This window comes from Aquarana catesbeiana, linkage group LG06 (assembly GCF_042186555.1).
Source record: "Aquarana catesbeiana isolate 2022-GZ linkage group LG06, ASM4218655v1, whole genome shotgun sequence".
Taxonomy (NCBI): Eukaryota; Metazoa; Chordata; class Amphibia; order Anura; family Ranidae; genus Aquarana; species Aquarana catesbeiana.
Window position 1 is genome coordinate 21,599,603 of NC_133329.1, and position 18,826 is coordinate 21,618,428.

The 18,826-nt window shown below is 39.7% G+C and overlaps 3 protein-coding genes across 5 annotated transcripts in view; all 3 read right to left on the reverse strand.

The window, feature by feature from the left end:
• The window catches only part of LOC141148219 (uncharacterized), a 270,454-nt gene that overhangs the window by 156,002 nt on the left and 95,626 nt on the right, over positions 1–18,826 (reverse strand). The window lies entirely within an intron of this gene.
• Positions 5,771–6,703, reverse strand: LOC141147519 (olfactory receptor 1M1-like). The gene has a single exon (XM_073634753.1). It carries the CDS (start codon positions 6,701–6,703, stop codon positions 5,771–5,773), a length of 933 nt encoding a protein of 310 aa, XP_073490854.1.
• Positions 11,481–13,461, reverse strand: LOC141147520 (olfactory receptor 1f45-like). The gene has a single exon (XM_073634754.1). It carries the CDS (start codon positions 13,459–13,461, stop codon positions 12,520–12,522), a length of 942 nt encoding a protein of 313 aa, XP_073490855.1. The 3' UTR covers positions 11,481–12,519.

Here is an 18,826-nt window from a genome sequence, read left to right on the forward strand (position 1 = left end):
CATGAGCAGTTCCTTTCCTTCTCCATACTCTTCTCTTCCCATCACTCTGGTACAAGTTGATCTTGGTCTCATCTGTCCATAAGATGTTGTTCCAGAACTGTGAAGGCTTTTTAGATGTTGTTTGGCAAACTCTAATCTGGCCTTCCTGTTTTTGAGGCTAAATGGTTTACATCTTGTGGTGAACCCTCTGTATTCACTCTGGTGAAGTCTTCTCTTGATTGTTGACTTTGACACACATACACCTACCTCCTGGAGAGTGTTCTTGATCTGGCCAACTGTTGTGAAGGGTGTTTTCTTCACCAGGGAAAGAATTCTTTGGTCATCCACCACAGTTGTTTTCCGTGGTCTTCCGGGTCTTTTGGTGTTGCTGAGCTCACCGGTGCGTTCTTTCTTTTTAAGGATGTTCCAAACAGTTGATTTGGCCACACCTAATGTTTTTGCCATCTCTCTGATGGGTTTGTTTTGTTTTTTCAGCCTAATGATGGCTTGCTTCACTGATAGTGACAGCTCTTTGGATCTCATATTGAGAGTTGGCAGCAACAGATTCCAAATGCAAATAGCACACTTGTAATGAACTCTGGACCTTTTATCTGCTCCTTGTAAATGGGATAATGAGGGAATAATACACACCTGGCCATGGAACAGCTGAGCAGCCAATTGTCCCATTACTTTTGGTCCCTTAAAAAGTGGGAGGCACATATACAAACTGTTGTAATTCCTACACCGTTCACCTGATTTGGATATAAATACCAAATTAAAGCTGAGAGTCTGCAGTTAAAGCACATCTTGTTCATTTCATTTCAAATCCATTGTGGTGGTGTATAGAGCCAAAAAGATTAGAATTGTGTCGATATTTATGGACCTGACTGTATGTATATATATACAGTATCTCACAAAAGTGAGTTCACCCCTCACATTTTTGTAAATCTTTTCTTCTATCTTTTCATGTGACAACACTGAAGAAATGACACTTGTCTACAATGTAAAGTAGTGAGTGTACAGCTTGTATAACAGTGTAAATTTGCTGTCCCCTCAAAATAACTCAACACAGCCATTAATGTCTAAACCACTGGCAAAAGTGAGTACACCCCTAAGTGAAAATGTCCAAATTGGGCCCAAAGTGTCAATATTTTGTGTGGCCACCATTATTTTACATTATTACATTTGCCATACGCCCCTCTGTGAGACTAGGCTGCGAAAAAGTCTCACACATGTGGTATCCCCATACTCAGGAGGAGTAGAATAATGTGTTTTAGGATTTAATTCTAAGTATGCACATTGTGTGTGTGTTAGAAATATCTAACTATTTGACAAATGTGTGTAAAAATACATTTTAATTTTCTTTCCTGCATTTTTCAAAAACGTATGGCAAAAGTACTTTTTCAAAAGACTTGTGCCTTTCAGAAAATACCCTGGATTGTACTTGTTTTCAAAAATGAGGTCATTGTATGGGTGTTTTCACCATCCTAGTGCTTCAGGGCCTCCAAAAATGTGATAGGTAGTCAGGAAATTAGATGTGTAATTTATGCTCCTTGAAAGCCTAAAGGTGCTCATTGGATGTTGGGCCTCTCTATGCATCTAGGCTATGAAAAAGCCTCATACATGAGGTATCTCCATACTCGGGAAGCATAGCATAGAATTTGTTTTGGGGTGTAATTATAAGTATGTCAATGCTTTGTGTAAGACATAACTTGTTAAACAGACAACTTTGTGAGAAAAAACTCACAATCCATCTTACTGAATACCCTTGGCTATCCACTTTATAAAAAGGGGTAATTTGGGGGGTATTTGTACAGTTCTGACATTTTAGGGCCTCAAGAAGTGAGATAAGCAGTCAGTGCATCAGGACTGATCAATTTTTAAATATATATATATATATATATATATATATATATATATATATATATATATAGGGCTTTTTTTCTCGGAAAATAGGTGCAGGAACTCCCCCTTTCCAAATCGCCCTTTGTCTCCACCCCCTACCCACCTCCTGCATCATTCCTTGGTTCCACCCCTTAGCCACCTCCCAGTACTGCCCCTTTTATAGAATACAGAACTAAGTAACAATTAAGGTACTAAGTCATTTGTATGGAATGTGTTAATGATAACAAGAAAAGCAGTAAAATAGGCCCCATGCAGCCAGCAACAATAGATCTCCCAGCAACAATGGACAACCTAAAACAAAATACCCCCTCCCCCAGCAATAAAAGATCCCCAGCGGCAATAACAGATCTCCCTGCAGCAAGCACCAATAGACTCCCCAGCAGCCAACAACAATAGATTACCTGCAACAAAATAAGCCCCTCCCCCTGCAACAACAGATTTCCGTGAAGCCAGCATCACTAAATCCCTCCCAGCAACAACTGATCCCCAGCAACATAAGACCCCCTCCAATAAAACAGTAGATCCCCCACCAGCAACAATAGACCTCTTTAGCAACAATAACAATAAACCCCCCCGCCCCGCAAATATAGATTAATAGACCCTGAATTACATTCAGTGCTGGAGGTGCCGGAACTGCTTTCCCCCGTGTTCCCACTGAAAAAAAGCCCTGTATATATATATATATATATATATATATATATCTTAGTTTGTAGACTCTATTACTTTCACACAGACTAAATAATACACTCTGCACTCTGATTTGGGTTTTTACCAAAAAAAAGTAACAGAATACATTTTGGCCTACATTTATGAAGAAAGATTTTACAAATTTTTGCAAAATTTTACAACAGAAACCGAGAAAAAAAATTAGGTATTTTTTCATTTATGTGACAAAAAATAAGTTGTGATTATACATCACCAAAAAAGCACTATCTGTCTCAAAATAAATGATAAAATTGCATTTGGGTACAGTGTTGCATGGCTGAGTAATTGTCATTCAAAGTGTGACAGTGCTGCAATCTGGAAAATGGCCTGGGGAGGAAGGGGATGAAACCATCTGATTTTGAGTTTTGGTGTTTTAGGGTTGGTGTTTTTTTTCATTCTTTTAGATATTTTATTGTGTTTGATTTGTTAGGGTCTTTTAATTTTTTTGTTTGTTTTTTTTCCAGGGTCAGCAGCAGCAGTAGCAGTTTGAAGTTGTTGGTGATACAGCAAAAGCTACCCTTTGTTTGAAGTGGAGTCCCACATACTATTGTAGTCCAGCTTAGTCCTATAGAGCACCACAGTGTCAAGTGTTCCAAAGCACCACATGTCCTATACAGCTCTTCCCATAGCTGTAAATAAAACCAGGGAAAAACCCCTAAAATCTTATCCATTTTTCTCTTGGTGTCAGGAAAACTGACAACAAAGGCACAAGCTCAGTTGAAGAGTCAGCACCACATCCTCATTTAACAGACATGCAAAAATAGAAAAGAGCTGGGACTTTATAGGTGCTGAAATCTTCTCTTAGAATAATTATCCATACACAATCATGGGTTAAAGTGGTTGTAAACTCACTTTGAAAAAAAAAAAAAAAAACTAACACCTGTAAGACAAAGGCATAATGAGCTAGTATGCAAAGCATACTAGCTCATTATGTAATACTCACCTGAGATCGAAGCCCTCGCTGCAGTGCCCGTACACAGCACCGGCCGGCGACATCACTCCCGGGGGGTTACTTCCGGGTATCGCGGCTCCGGCACTGTCATTGGCTGGAGCAGCAATGACGTCATTCCCGCACATGTGCGTGGGAGCCGCTGGTAACGGCACACTCACTGAAGCAAAAGGCACATAAGTGTCATTGCTTCAGTGCGGATGTGCCGATGACGTCAGCACATACAATTACACGGGATATCTCCTAAACCGTGCAGGTTTAGGAGATATCCTGGGTAGCTACAGGTAAGCCTTACTATAGTCTTACCTGTAGCAAAAAGTGGTCTGTATGGGTTTACAACCACTTTAAAAAGAATCATAAAAGTGTGTCTAATGTTCATGATAGATACCAAAACTTGTTAGAACTTGATGTGATTCACACTGATAGCAGAGGAAGGAGATAGTAGACAGAAATGACACGCAGTGCTCTTTATTGAGACAAGTACACACTATAGGGGGGTATGTTTTGTTCATATGTCATGACTGAGGTTTACAACCACTTTAAATATCTACCTTTATTTAAAAGTCAGGTTCATATCCTTGTCTACTTTCTTTTTTTTTTTATAACATTTTATAATTAACACTTTTTATTATTTTTTTTCTAAAAGAAAATCAACAAACAGTGGACATCACACAGGGGTGACATCAGGCAAATACACCAGGCAAATATAGAGAAAACAAAAATCAAGGAAACTTGAAGAATACTGTGTTTCAATGTCAACAAACTTGCAGTTAAGCAGGGCAAAACTGTGCTAGGACATTCGACAATATTGTTAGGTCGACCTAACAATAAAAACAACAGCAGGTATATCCACCCCGTATGAACTTCTAGTAAGCGGACATCAATCGTTCTGGAGTTGAGACCATGTATTTGCAGAAATCCCTGGAAAGCATTCACAAACAAAGATAGTAAGAAAAGGGACAGGAAAATAGGAAATCAGATCAGAAGAGTGAATGATCCTGGGCTCTCAACTCCCAGGGGCAGACGATACTTGGTTAAGTGGCTGGAAGAAGGTAGAGGAACCATCAAGGGGGGTCCTCCAGTGAATGTCAACACTCCCATACCACCTTATGACTTTCTGCCCTGTCAGAAAGACATGATGTGAGAGACGCCATAAATTCCACATTCACAATCCTTGCATATAGTTCCACAGAGGTAGGTGGGGTTTGTTTTTTCCAGTGAAGCGCCACTAGTTTACCATAAGAATATGGCAGGCTAGCTTCTTAGTAAGTTTAGGCAGCCTGGGTGGGAGTCTTCCTAATAGAAGGGTTTTGGGGTAGAAAGGGAAGTCCAAGTTAAATAGGCATTGGAGAAGGTCCTGAACTGTCCACCAACATGGTTCTAGAAGCGAACAGTGACAGTAAATATGTAACAGAGTGCCTCGACTCCTACGGCACTTCCAACAATGATCCGAGGCAGTAGGATATATGACTAGGGGGTGCGAAGGAGTTAGATACCAAAATTAAAGTATTTTATAAGTATTGTACTCATAAGAGAGTACATATTAAGCTTTTAGCCGCTTGGGACCATATCACCCCCTCTTGGGACCTCCTCCTCGATTGCTTGTTCCCGCTTATGCATATAATGCCCCGTACACACGGTCGGACTTTGTTCGGACATTCCGACAACAAAATCCTAGGATTTTTTCCGACGGATGTTGGCTCAAACTTGTCTTCCATACACATGGTCACACAAAGTTGTCGGAAAATCCGATCGTTCTAAACGCGGTGACGTAAAACACGTACGTCAGGACTATAAACGGGGCAGTGGCCAATAGCTTTCATCTCTTTATTTATTCTGAGCATGCGTGGCACTTTGTCCGTCGGATTTGTGTACACACGATCGGAATTTCCGACAACGGATTTTGTTGTCGGAAAATTTTATAGCCTGCTCTCAAACTTTGTGTGTCGGAAAATCCGATGGAAAATGTGTGATGGAGCCTACACACGGTCGGAATTTCCGACAACAAGGTCCTATCACACATTTTCCGTCGGAAAATCCGATCGTGTGTACGGGGCATAACTATCTTTTCCCTAAGGATACTCCTTAGCTACTTTCAAAGGAAAAACCCATTAAAGTGTGTATTAGGATTACAAATATCAAATATCTAAAATAAAGACCCAGCAAATCAGTTAAAATACAAGCAGCCCCGAGACTAACAATATTGTTGTGTAGTTCTCCTTCAGTGATAGTTCATGGCATGGAGGCAATTCTGGAGAGAGTTTTCTGCAGAGCGCCTTTTAGGTCCCTGTTTCTCAGGCTGTATATAATTGGGTTTAGGAGGGGGGTGACAACTGTGTAAAATAAAGAGACCAATCTACCTGCCAGAGAATCCTTTGTTTTGGGGTGAAAGTAGTTGAAAAAACCAGTCCCATAAAAGATGAAGACCACCATGAGGTGGGAACTGCAGGTGGAGTAAGCTTTCCGTCTTCCTTCCTTCATTTTAATTTTCAGGATAGTTTTGAAAATGTAGCCATAGGAGAGGAAAGTAACGAAAGAGCTAGTGACTACAACACTTACAGTGTCAACATATAAAAATAAATAACTGAGGTAAGTGTCAGAACATGATAGTCGAAGAAGCTGAAATAATTCACAGAACAAGCCAGGAATGATGGTTGTGTGATCCGGGAAAGCCAGTCTCAGTGTCATAAATGTGTGTACAAAACAACAGACAAATCTGAAGAGCCAAGAAAAGAATGCTATCTGAACACACAACCGAATGCTCATCATGGTCGTATAACACAAAGGATGACAGATGGCAACATAGCGGTCATAGGACATCAAATTAAGTATTAAGAACTCGATGCTGCCAAACCAGGTGAAGAAGAAGACCTGGGAGATACAAGTTGGGTATGAAATCAGTCTGTTTCCAGTAAAGATGTCAAAAGATAAATAAGATGTGGAAATGGAGGAAGTGAAGATGTCTAAAACTGAGAGGTTTCCCTGAGAAAAGTACATGGGGGTGTGCAGGTGGAAGTCTGAGACCACCAGGAAAATGATGAGAAGATTCCCAACCAGTGTTGCCACATAGATGAGCAGGATCAGCAGGAATGCCAGGATCTGAGAATCCTTGAGTTCTGACAGGCCAAGCAAAATTAATTCAGACTGAGAAGTTTGATTTCCCATCAGAACCAAATAATTCACTAAGAGAGGGAAAGATAATGTGAGGATTTAGGAAGGCATTATACTGGAGACTACACCTTTCACTAGACTGTACATGATCATTCACATCAATAGAGTGCCAGCAAACTAAAGCCCTGCCTTCCGGGCTCAATATTTAGCAGAAAGTCCAAAAGTGGGGTTGCAGCTTATAAAGAGTTTATGTAATTTCAAAAATAGCAATACATACTGGTGTCAGATCAAACAATAAACCCTTCATTGGGCCAAAAATCAGATCCACTATAACAATCAAAAACAGTGAATATGTTTGTTTCAATCCATTCAATCATTCAATAAATAAGTGAGGAGAAACAAACCAACGATGAGCAGAAAGCAGAGTGTAAAAGCTGCAATATTCCCACTTTCATTGCAAAAATACCTCCAGTGATTGTATATACTGTATAAATCTGCAAAAAAAAAAAAAAACATAAAGGATCCGAAATAAATCATCCAAATAAATATCCAATTCATGATTCAAACCAAATGGATATCAGGGATTTCATATGTGGATCCAGAAGACTTCTTTTCTCAATAGAACATGATCCGGTAATCTTTGTTGTAGTGGGCCTTTAGATACAGTATATATATATATATATATATATATATATATATATATATATATATATATATATATATAGGTGCAGGAACTCCACCACGACCCCTGTATATAGAGTATCTCACAAAAGTTAGTACACCCCTCACATTTTTGTAAATATTTTCTTCTATCTTTTCATGTGACAACACTGAAGAAATTACACTTTGCTACAATGTAAAGTAGTGAGTGTACATCTTGTATAACAGTGTAAATTTGCCGTCCCCTCAAATTAACTCAACACACAGCCATTAATGTCTAAACCGCTGGCAACAAAAGTGAGTACACCCCTAAGTGAAAATGTCCGAAGCGGGCCAAATTAGCCATTTTCCCTTCCCGGTGTCATGTGACTCGTTAGTGTTACAAAGTCTCAGGTGTGAATGGGGAGCAGGTGTGTTAAATTTGGTGTTATCGCTCTCACTCTCTCATACTGGGCACTGGAAGTTCAACATGGCATCTCATGGCAAAGAACTTGTACTTGTACTTGTCCTCCCACATATCCATGAATAAATTAGCTACGCTAGGAGCGTAGCGGGCTCCCATTGCGACACCCTTTGTTTGTACATAATATTTCTTATCGTACCAAAAGTAGTTGCATTCCATGGCCAGCTTAAGGCCTTCTAAAATGTAACTGATTTGTTGCTGCTTAATACTCGTCTTCATATGTAATGCTTTTTCGACTCCCCGTAACCCGTTCTTCTGCTCAATACTCGTGTACAAAGAGTTAACGTCTATTGCCACAAGCAACCAATGTTCTGCACCTTTTATCTTCTGAAGCTCCTATTAATTGCATGCTATCTCTTAAGTACGATTTCCCTTCCTTAACTAGAGGTTTAAGGAATTGATCCAGATATTCTCCAAGTCTGGAAAAAATGGAGTTGATCCCACTTATAATAGGTCTCCTTGGTGGTTTTTCCAATCTTTTATGAATTTTGGGTGTATAATACACCACTGGTGTTTTTGTGGAGTTTGATATCATATATTCAGCTTCTTTGGGATTCAGAATGCCCTTAGTTTTCCCTTTTTCCACGAAGGTTTTTAACTTCTTTACATATTTTCTCTTGGGGTTCCCTGCTAATTTCTTATAAGTATTCTCTATATTTAAAAGATTGTTCATCTCCTCCTGATAGTCCTTTTTATTTAAAATGACCAGTCCTCCCCCCTTATCTGCTGGCTTAATAACCACCTTGTGTTTATTTCCTATATCTTTAATGGTTTTGCAGATGTTCCGTGCTCTCTTATTACTTTTTCCCATTCCTTTGATATCTTCTTCCACCATTTTTTTAAACGCGTTCATGCATTGATTACCTGGTGTTTTGGGATTAAATATAGAGTTGTTTTTAAGATTAGTATGCACAAATTCTGAATCTTCTCTTCTTCTCCCGGATTCATGGCAAAATGTTTCTTTATGTTGAGTTTCCTTAAAAACTTTTGGAGGTCAATATAGGCCTCAAATTTATCTAGCGGCTTATTAGGGGCATATTTAAGTCCCAATTCTAACACTCCTAATTCATCTGTCATGAACTGTACATTGCTGAGGTTGAAAATCCCTTGGCCTAATAGTTTTGAGGTCTTTTTCTTCTTCTTGCCTCCTCGTCTTCCTCTTGTCTGCTTTCTCTTTCTGTGTTCCTGTATATGGGTCCCGTGTTTCTTTCTTGGTGATGATCTCTCCTGGTTCCAACTTGTGGGTTTGTTTCGTATCCTTGATATGTGTTCGGACCTTCCATCCTTCTCGGGCTCCGGTATTGGCCTCTTGGCCATGGTCCTCCACTTGCATTCCGTCCTCTCCATCCAGTGTTCCTGTAGGGAATGTGGGGTCTCCATCTCCCAGGCGGCCTGTCCTGGTATGTAGCTCAGGGAAAATCCCTATATTCCCCATTCCCTCTTCTGTAAGGGGAACGATATCCCCTGAAACCAAGATTAGTGGACTCATTTTTTATGGCATCAATTCCGTGGAAGAGCATTGGAGGGGGGGTAATAGGGAAACTTTAATCTCTAGAAATGAAACCAGCTGGATTTACCAGTTAGGGTCCCTTGCCCCCAAAGGGTTAAACCTGGACATCGACTTAAACTGTTATATAGTTAACCTCTAAGCACTGGATTTTTACTGGTACATATAGGTTGGAAGATATAATAGGAGGATGTTAGCACTAGAATATATATTCCGGTTCCTACAATACTCCACCTACATACCCATACACAACATCATAGGTTATGGCCAAGCATGTAACTATTGAGAGGAGGGTGGGATAGAGTAGCTCACAAACTGGCCTCGTCAGGGAAGGGACCAGTGGCTAAGATCTGGATTGAATACTACATTAATGGTAGTTAGGAAGTGTATCATATGTACAGCAAGGCAACAGTATAGGGATTGCCCAATTGGAATTGCCCTAATCCAATTAACAGTAGAGCTTAGATTCCGAAGGCGGTGTTCTTTGGGGCAATGGGGGTAGGATTTCTATCTTAGGCCAGCTAGGCTCATTATTGTAGAGCTATGTTTAATTAGCCCTGCCCTAATTTACCAATAGGGCGGATATTACATATTGGTAGATATGATATTAACATTATATGTTATACTAATAAGCCATTTTACTACTAGACCTGGTAGATATGATATTATTATTATAAATTATACTAACAAGCCACTTTACAACTATCATTACTTAATATACCATACCATGGGCCTAGGTAGGGTACCCCCCTTTTTCTAAAGGGGGGCACTAAATTGTGTACCGTATGTCATATTTCTATATATGTCCCTCTTTTTTCAATATTTTTTCAATATTTTATATCTTTATTATTTTTTTCAGTTTTTCATGTTTATATATTTTTTATTTTTATCCTCGTATATGTCCTATGGCAGATAATAGGCCTATACACAGCTTAGGTGTGGCTGTAAATTCAGCCTCTGGTCCTTTAAGCATAGAAGGTGCACTATACAACCATATCGTATTTTTTCTTGGCACTTTCCTTGATGGCTCTTAAAGATGTTCCCAGTAGCTTAGGTATTATATATCCCATCTTGCCAGGCCATGGCAATTTGGGAGATAGACATCATCTCTCTGCACCTCCTAGGATGTCAAGAGTCAAATTCCCAAAAAAATCTTTGAGGGAATTTTTTAGATTTAAAAAAAAAAAAAAAAAATTATATATCTTTTTTATATCTAGTCTTCTTTATCCAGTCCGACTGTTTATGTACATATTTTTTATTTTTTCATTAATATACTTTTTCAGTAATATCCCCTGTAACGCTCTCTATTACTACCATCTTTATGATTATTTAATTTTTATTCTTATTTTTATATTTTTTTATTTTTAATTTTTTATCTTTACCATACATGTAATCTACATGGGGCACCTGAATGTATTGTACACGTATGGCAACTTCATTGTATCTGTTTCCATTAATGTTAGTTGTGGTGTAATTTCTCAATGCATGTTGGCATTGTAGCATCATCGTCGCTTTCATCCAACAGATAGGATTCTATGGAATGGATATTGTGATGTACATATTGTTTTTCAATGTAACAGACCTATGTATCAGCAACACAATGTACCAGCACCCATTCGTTTGGAGTGATTAAATACAGACACAGCGGCTCCGTTTTGTGTATAAAAATCCCCCTTTCCGGCAGTTTTGGACGTGCCCATTATATAAGAGGGGAGGTTCTATGGAGTCTGCAGGCTTACATATGAAAAATCGTATTATATAAAATGAATAACATGTTATGTTTATAAATATTGTTTTTATTGTATTAGCATCTAGTTTGTTATGTGTAATGTGGACACCAGCGGCTTCGTTTTTAGTAACACACCCCCCCCCATCTGCATACCTTGCTGCACCCATTATGCAATTAGGAGAGGTATCTTGGAGTCCGCAGGCCTATATTATGTGTGGAGCGTGAAGCGTCGACACCGTCTTTGATAACGTCCTATGACGAAACGCGTAAGGCGGAGTCACGCTCACACGTCACACCCGGAAGCTCTGGTTGGAACGCAAGCTGGGACGCACGCCGCTCCCGGCTTCCTGGTTTTTGTTCGTTGTACAGCCGGGCTACACTGGGTTAGCTGCTTATGGTTTTTATGTACTTTTTATGAAAAAACCTGAACTTACTTCACTACGGAAGTCCCCTGTTTCTTCTTTCTAAATGGAGGAAAACATATACTGATGGTGTTGTGGCACGGAAGAGTCCATCTCTGAGATGCCAGCTGGGAACCTGAATCGGATTACCGGGACACACTCACAGAGGAACGGAGGCTAAGCCTGAATTATAAGGGAACATCCACTCTAAGTTACCCACTCTATGCCCACTACCCCTGCAGGGGTGACTGCTTCTGGTGAGTGGGGACACATTGGGGGAGCACTTGAAGTCACCATTGCTGATGAGCACAGAAGTCACCGTTGATCTCCACCCTTTATTATTTATTTTTATTGGACTGCACAGAGATTTTGGTTTCTCACAGAGACTTTTTGTCTTGAAGGGATTTTGTCTTTATATACAAGCTTATTTTAGCGTTATACACGGCCTTGATATACCTATATAGAATTTGGTATATATGTCACATGCAATTATAATATAATTTGTAATATCTTGTTATTTTTATTTTATATTTATTTTTATTATTTTTTATTTTATATATACACATATATACATGTTTGGATGTTGGTTAGATTAGTTGACACCACTTTGATTATTTCACTATATGCAGCAGCTAATTGGGCTGATTGCATACACTGAGCTCTTTTTTGAATACACACTACTGCTGGTGTTTGTTTTAAGGAGCATACAGCTCTTTGGAATGCAAGTACACATTGAATAAACACTGGAGTATTGCACATCAATGTTACTCGTCCTTAGGGGCACACTGGCACTGTATAGATATATGTATCTTATATCACTGTATGGGAATCAGTGCACGTTTATAATTACTGTCACGCACAATTAGAAGTGTCTATTACACTGAGACCAGCACTATTTAAGCTTATTTATTTCTGGATTGATATTAGTATTTGACCTTAGATCTAAATAGGGTAGCGCCATTCCCCCACTTTTTTATATATATGCCTTATTAGTCCTAATTGGGAACTAATTTAGGGGTAGGCTGCAACCCTCCAAGTCCTAAGCGCGGACTTTTAATTTATAAATAACAAGAAGTCCTGAGGCTGCCAATATTGTTGTCTAGTTTTCTATCAATGACAGAATGATGGCATTGAGCTCATTCTGGATAGAGTTTTCTGAAGAGCTCTTTTTAGGTCACTGTTTCTCAAGCTGTATATAATCGGGTTTAGAAGAGGGGTGACAACTGTATAAAATACAGAGATCAATCTGCCTGCCAGAAAATTCTTAGTTTTAAATTGAAAATAGTTGAAAAGACCAGTCCCGTAAAAGATGAAGACCACCGTGAGGTGGGAACTGCAGGTGGAGTAAGCTTTCCATCGTCCATCCTTCAGCTTAATTTTCAGGATTGTTTTGAATATGTAAACATACGAAAGGAAAGTAATGAAAAAGCTAGTGACTCCGATGTCTACAGATTCAAAATACAAAAGTAAATAATTGAGGTAAGTGTCAGAACATGATAGTTGAAGAAGCTGATATAATTCACAGAACAATCCTGGGATAGTGGTGGGGTCAGGGAAGGACAATCTTAGTGCACAAAATACATGCACCAGGCAACAGACAAATCTGAAGAGCCAGGAAAAGAACGCTATCTGAACACACAAGCGAATGTTTATCATGGTCGTATAACGCAAAGGATGACAGATGGCAACATAGCGATCATAGGACATCATATCAAGAATAAAGAACTCAGTGCTGCCAAACCAGGTGAAGAAGAAGACCTGGGAGATACAAGTTGGGTATGAAATCAGTCTGTTTCCAGTAAAGATGTCAAATGACAAATGAGATGTGGAAATGGAGGAATTGAAGATGTCTAAAACTGAGAGGTTTCCCAGAGAAAAGTACATGGGGGTGTGCAGGTGAGAGTCTGAGACCACCAAGAAAATGATGAGAAGATTCCCAACCAGTGTTGCCACATAGATGAGGAGGATAAGCAGATATATCGGGATCTGAGAATCTGTGAGGTCTGACAGGCCAAGCAAAATTAATTCAGACTGAGAAGTTTGATTTCCCATCATAACCAAATAATTCCCTAAGAGAGGGAAAGATAATGTGAGGGTTCAGGAAGGCATTATACTGGAGACTACACCATTCACTAGACTGTAAATGATCATTCACACCAATAGAGTGCCAGCAAACTAGAGCCCTGCCTTCCCGGCTCAGTTTTTAGCAGAAAGTCCAAAAGTGGGGTTGCAGCTTATAAAGGGTTTATGTTATTTCAAAAATAGCAATACATACTGGTGACAGATCAAACAATAAACCCTTAATTGGGCCAAAAATCAGATCCACTTTAACAATCAAAACAGTGAATATGTTTGTTTCAATCCAATCAATCATTCACTAATTAAGTCAGGAGAAACAAACCAACGATGAGCAGAAAGCAGAGTGTAAAAGCTGCAATATTCCCACCTTCATTGCAAAAATACCTCCAGTGATTGTATATACTGTATAAATCTGCAAGAAAAAAAAACAAAACATAAACAATCAGAAATAAATCATCCAAGTAAATATCCAATTCATGATTCAAAGCAAATGGATATTTGGGATTTCAATTTTGGATCCAGAAGACCTTTTTTCTCAATAGAACATGATCCGGTAATCTTTGTTGTAGTGGGCCTTTAGATACAGTATATATATATATATGTGTGTGTATATAGATATATAGAGATAGATAGATAGATAGATAGATAGATAGATAGATAGATAGATAGATAGATAGATAGATAGATAGATAGATAGATAGATAGATAGATAGATAGATAGATAGATAGATAGATACCCACATATACAGTGCTTTATTTGTCAGAAAATAGGTGCAGGAACTCCACCATGACCCCCTCAACCCCCCTCCCCCCTTACACACACACACCTTCCAAACTGCATCAAATAGTGGGTGTGGTCAATGTCACTAACAGTGGGAGGGGCTTAAAGGAGCATCAAATACCAGGAGTATGTGTATATAAAGTGAAATAGCGTTAATAACTATCAACAAAACAAAATAATATATACTGAAGTAAAAGATTATCTCAAACAGGTCTCATCAAGAGACATAAATAACCTGTGTTCAATAAAATTGTGTTCAAATTAATATTGTGTCATAACATGATACCTTACAATAATCATTCAATATAGATAGTCCAATAATATAGTGCAATAATAGAGTGCAGTCCAAAGGAATCTAATGATTCAAAGTTGTAATCAGTCTCTTATTCAAGATGTAAATCACTATTACAAGCATCAATTCATGAAGTCACGCGTGTTGTGACGCAACACGTCGGGAGGAGCTTAGTGATGTCACTGTGGCTGTGACCGGAAGTCTTTACCTGTTTGACAAGTTTTTTGTCTGCTGTTTGGCTGGTTATGCCATTTTTAACCTTGAATGATTGTTTTAATAAATGCTGAGAATTTTTTAACACTACTACACCATGGAGAACCTTCTTTTTTGCTTTTGCCTTTGATACCGTGGACTTGGAGATAATTCCTTCTAGGACAATTGATCGTGGAGACAGGGAAGAGCTGCAGTGTTCCCTTTGATACATTGTGGAGGATTAGGCCACCGCCTTGACGGCTATCGATGCACCATTAGACCCGTTGGGGTCTATCCTTAATCTGAGAAGCTAGTACTACTGGGGTAGGATTATATCAAGTGTGTGTGTGATTACCGTACACCTGAAAATTGGATTCCCAGATTCGTCCCTTTCCCCCCTCATCTTTATTTGTCTACACAGGAAAATAGTGATTTACATCTTGAATAAGAGACTGATTACAACTTTGAATCATTAGATTCCTTTGGACTGCACTCTATTATTGCACTTTATTATTGGACTATCTATATTGAATGATTATTGTAAGGTATCATGTTATGACACAATTTTAATTTGAACACAATTTTATTGAACACAAGTTATTTATGTCTCTTGATGAGATCTATTTGAGATAATCTTTCACTTCAGTATATATTATTTTGTTTTGTTGATAGTTATTAACACTACTTCACTTTATATACACATATTTAAGGGTGTTGGCAACACTTTAGAAGTTTGGCTGCTTTTTACTTCATTAAGAAACAAATTTAACAAAAGTGTAGCGCTAAAAGATAATCTGCCTAGTGCAATGTGCATAAGTGAATTTAGACAGCACTAAAAATGAGAATTATAAATACAATAAATAAATAGTGAATACACTGATATAGAAATTCATTCAGAGATATCTATAAATGGTGATAAATATAAATAGATATATTCTCAGTCTGAATGCAGCTTGCAAACCGTATGCAGGGATTGTGATGCAACAGACAAACTGGAACTCAAAAAAAGGGATAACAAAAGTGTCCATAAACAATATTAGGTGTAGATAAATTCCCCGTCTGAATGAGGATGAAGGTAAGTCTTGCAAACAGTGAATACATCAGATTGTGAAAAGAACCACCACCGGATAAAGGGGAGGCTTACCGGAAAGTTTGAACACGTCAGGGCATACGTTCTGCGTGTCAAACAGGCTTATATATAGTGGAATGGACTCTGGCAGGTGTCCCCCAAAGACGGCCAAGTTGGAGTCACAGGGGATGTAGTGCAACAAGCAAACCGGAGCTCAGATGTCAGATAGCAGTAGTTTCAAGCATTGGATAATAATCCCACCATGTTCCAACAGACTGGGCTGTAAAAACCAACTAAATTCCAGATAACAGCGGTACCAGACACTGGATAATGATCCCATCAGGCTCCAAAACTTAAGCTGCAAAAGTGGACCCGGTTTTTCAATGAACGGAGGACTCACGGTATCTTTGGAAAAAAGTGGTAATGTTAGCAAATTTTACTACCGCTTTAATATCACAGGATCCCAGGAGCCTCTCATGGGGCCCCTTACTGACCCGGTGGCCCTTGGGCAGTGCCCAAGTGCATAGTTGCGAAAATTTCAAAAATATTTTCAAGGACACTTTTTTTTACCAGTGGTATATTTAGAGTAGCTGACATCCCCTATGTTCTGCTATACATCACAGTAGTAATCACAAAATTAAATGACTACTAATAATGGGCAGAACAAATATAAGGACTGAGAAGATTTCCTTTAGTTGAACTAACAAAAGTGTGCCTATTCTAGAGCTGGTAACATTGAGGATATTCAATATAATTTTAAAGAACTGTTTTTGTGGGTAAGAGGCATAGGGGAGGAGTATGGATGATATAAAAGTGGGAAGTATGTGCAGGTGAGGGAGAGGAATATGCAGGGTATGACAGTGGGCACTATGTACAGGAGATGAGAGTGCAGGATATGACAGTGGGCACTATGTACAGGAGATGAGAGTGCAGGATATGACAGTGGGCAGTATGTACAGGAGATGAGAGTGCAGGATATGACAGTGGGTAGTATGCACAGCAGAGGGGTGTGGAGTGTATGCCAGTAGGTAGTATGTACAGGAAAGGAGTGTGGAGGGTATGATGGGGGCAGTATGTACAGCAGAGGAGTGTGGAGAGAAAGACAGTTGGCAGTATGTACAGGAGATGAGTGTGGAGGGTATGACAGCGGGCAGTATGTACAGTTCAACTCTGACCTCTGCATGCAAACCCTCCCTCCACTACCCCCATCTTCTCCCCCCTTCTTAAAAACTCCACCATCTTCCTTGTGTCTTACATTTGTTACTGTATTAAGCTGAAGCACTCAGCCGGCTCTACTACCTCCCTGCATACTGCAGTTGGTGCTGCATCTCTCACTCACAAGGAGCTCATCCAGTGGGGCTTTCGGCATCTGCACTGCACCCCAGACACCTGCATCTCCCTTTTCCCCATCCTACACTCTGTGGGAGCCGTTGGGAGACAAGCTGTCACTTGTAAACACAGAAGCAAAACTTCTGTATTTACAAGTGATTGTGATGAGCAGGGAGCAGAGGCCCTGAGCCAGAGGTGGTGCAACTGAGATCTATCAAGTTACAGCTGAAAAAAAAGCCCTGTATATACAGTGGGGACGGAAAGTATTCAGACCCCCTTAAATTTTTCACTCTTTGTTATATTGCAGCCATTTGCTAAAATCATTTAAGTTCATTTTTTTCCTCATTAATGTACACACAGCACCCCATATTGACAGAAAAACACAAAATTGTTGACATTTTAGCAGATTTATTAAAAAAGAAAAACTGAAATATCACATGGTCCTAAGTATTCAGACCCTTTGCTCAGTATTCAGTAGAAGCCCCCTTTTCATCTAATACAGCCATGAGTCTTTTTGGGAAAGATGGAACAAGTTTTTCACACCTGGATTTGGGGATCCTCGGCCATTCCTCCTTGCAGATCTTCTCTAGTTCTGTCAGGTTGGTTGGTAATCGTTGGTGGACAGCCATTTTTAGGCTTCTCCAGAGATGCTCAATTGGGTTTAAGTCAGGGCTCTGGCTGGACCATTCAAGAACAGTCACAGAGTTGTTGTGAAGCCACTCCTTCGTTATTTTAGCTGTGTGCTTAGGGTCATTGTCTTGTTCGAAGGTAAACTTTTGTCCCAGTCTAAGGTCCTGAGCACTTTGGAGAAGGTTTTCGTCCAGGATATCCCTGTACTTGGCCACATTCATCTTTCCCTCGATTGCAACCATTCGTCCTGTCCTTGCAGCTGAAAAACACCCCCACAGCATGATGCTGCCACCAACATGCTTCACTGTTGGGACTGTATTGGACAGGTGATGAGCAGTGCCTGGTTTTCTCCACACATACTGCTTAGAATTAAGGCCAAAAAGTTCTATCTTGGTCTCATCAGACCAGAGAATCTTATTTCTCACCATCTTGGAGTCCTTCAGGTGTTTTTTAGCAAACTCCATGCGGGCTTTCATGTGTCTTGCACTGAGGAGAGGCTTCCATCGGGCCTCTCTGCCATAATGCCATGACTGGTGGAGGGCTGCAGTGATGGTTGATTTTCTACAACTTTCTCCCATCTCCCGACTGCATCTCTGGTGCTCAGCCACAGTGATCTTTGGGTTCTTCTTTACCTCTCTCACCAAGGCTCAGATAGCTCAGTTTGGCCGGACGGCCAGCTCTAGGAGGGGTTCTGGTCGTCCCAAACATCTTCCATTTAAGGATTATGGAGGCCACTCTGCTCTTAGGAACCTTAAGTGCAGCAGAATTTTTTTTTGTAACCTTGGCCAGATCTGTGCCTTATCACAATTCTGTCTCTGAGCTCTTCAGGCAGTTACTTTGACCTCATGATTCTCATTTGCTCTGACATGCACTGTGAGCTGTAAGGTCTTATATAGACAGGTGTGTGGCTTTCCTAATCAAGTCCAATCAGTATAATCAAACACAGCTGGACTCAAATGAAGGTGTAGAACCATCTCAAGGATGATCAGAAGAAATGGACAGCACCTGAGTTAAATATATGAGTGTCACAGCAAAGGGTCTGAAT

Coding starts and splice junctions, on each gene's coding strand:
- LOC141147520 (XM_073634754.1), bottom strand. CDS start 13,461: ATGGGAAATCAAACTTCTCAGTCTGAATTAATTTTGCTTGGCCTGTCA.
- LOC141147519 (XM_073634753.1), bottom strand. CDS start 6,703: ATGGGAAATCAAACTTCTCAGTCTGAATTAATTTTGCTTGGCCTGTCA.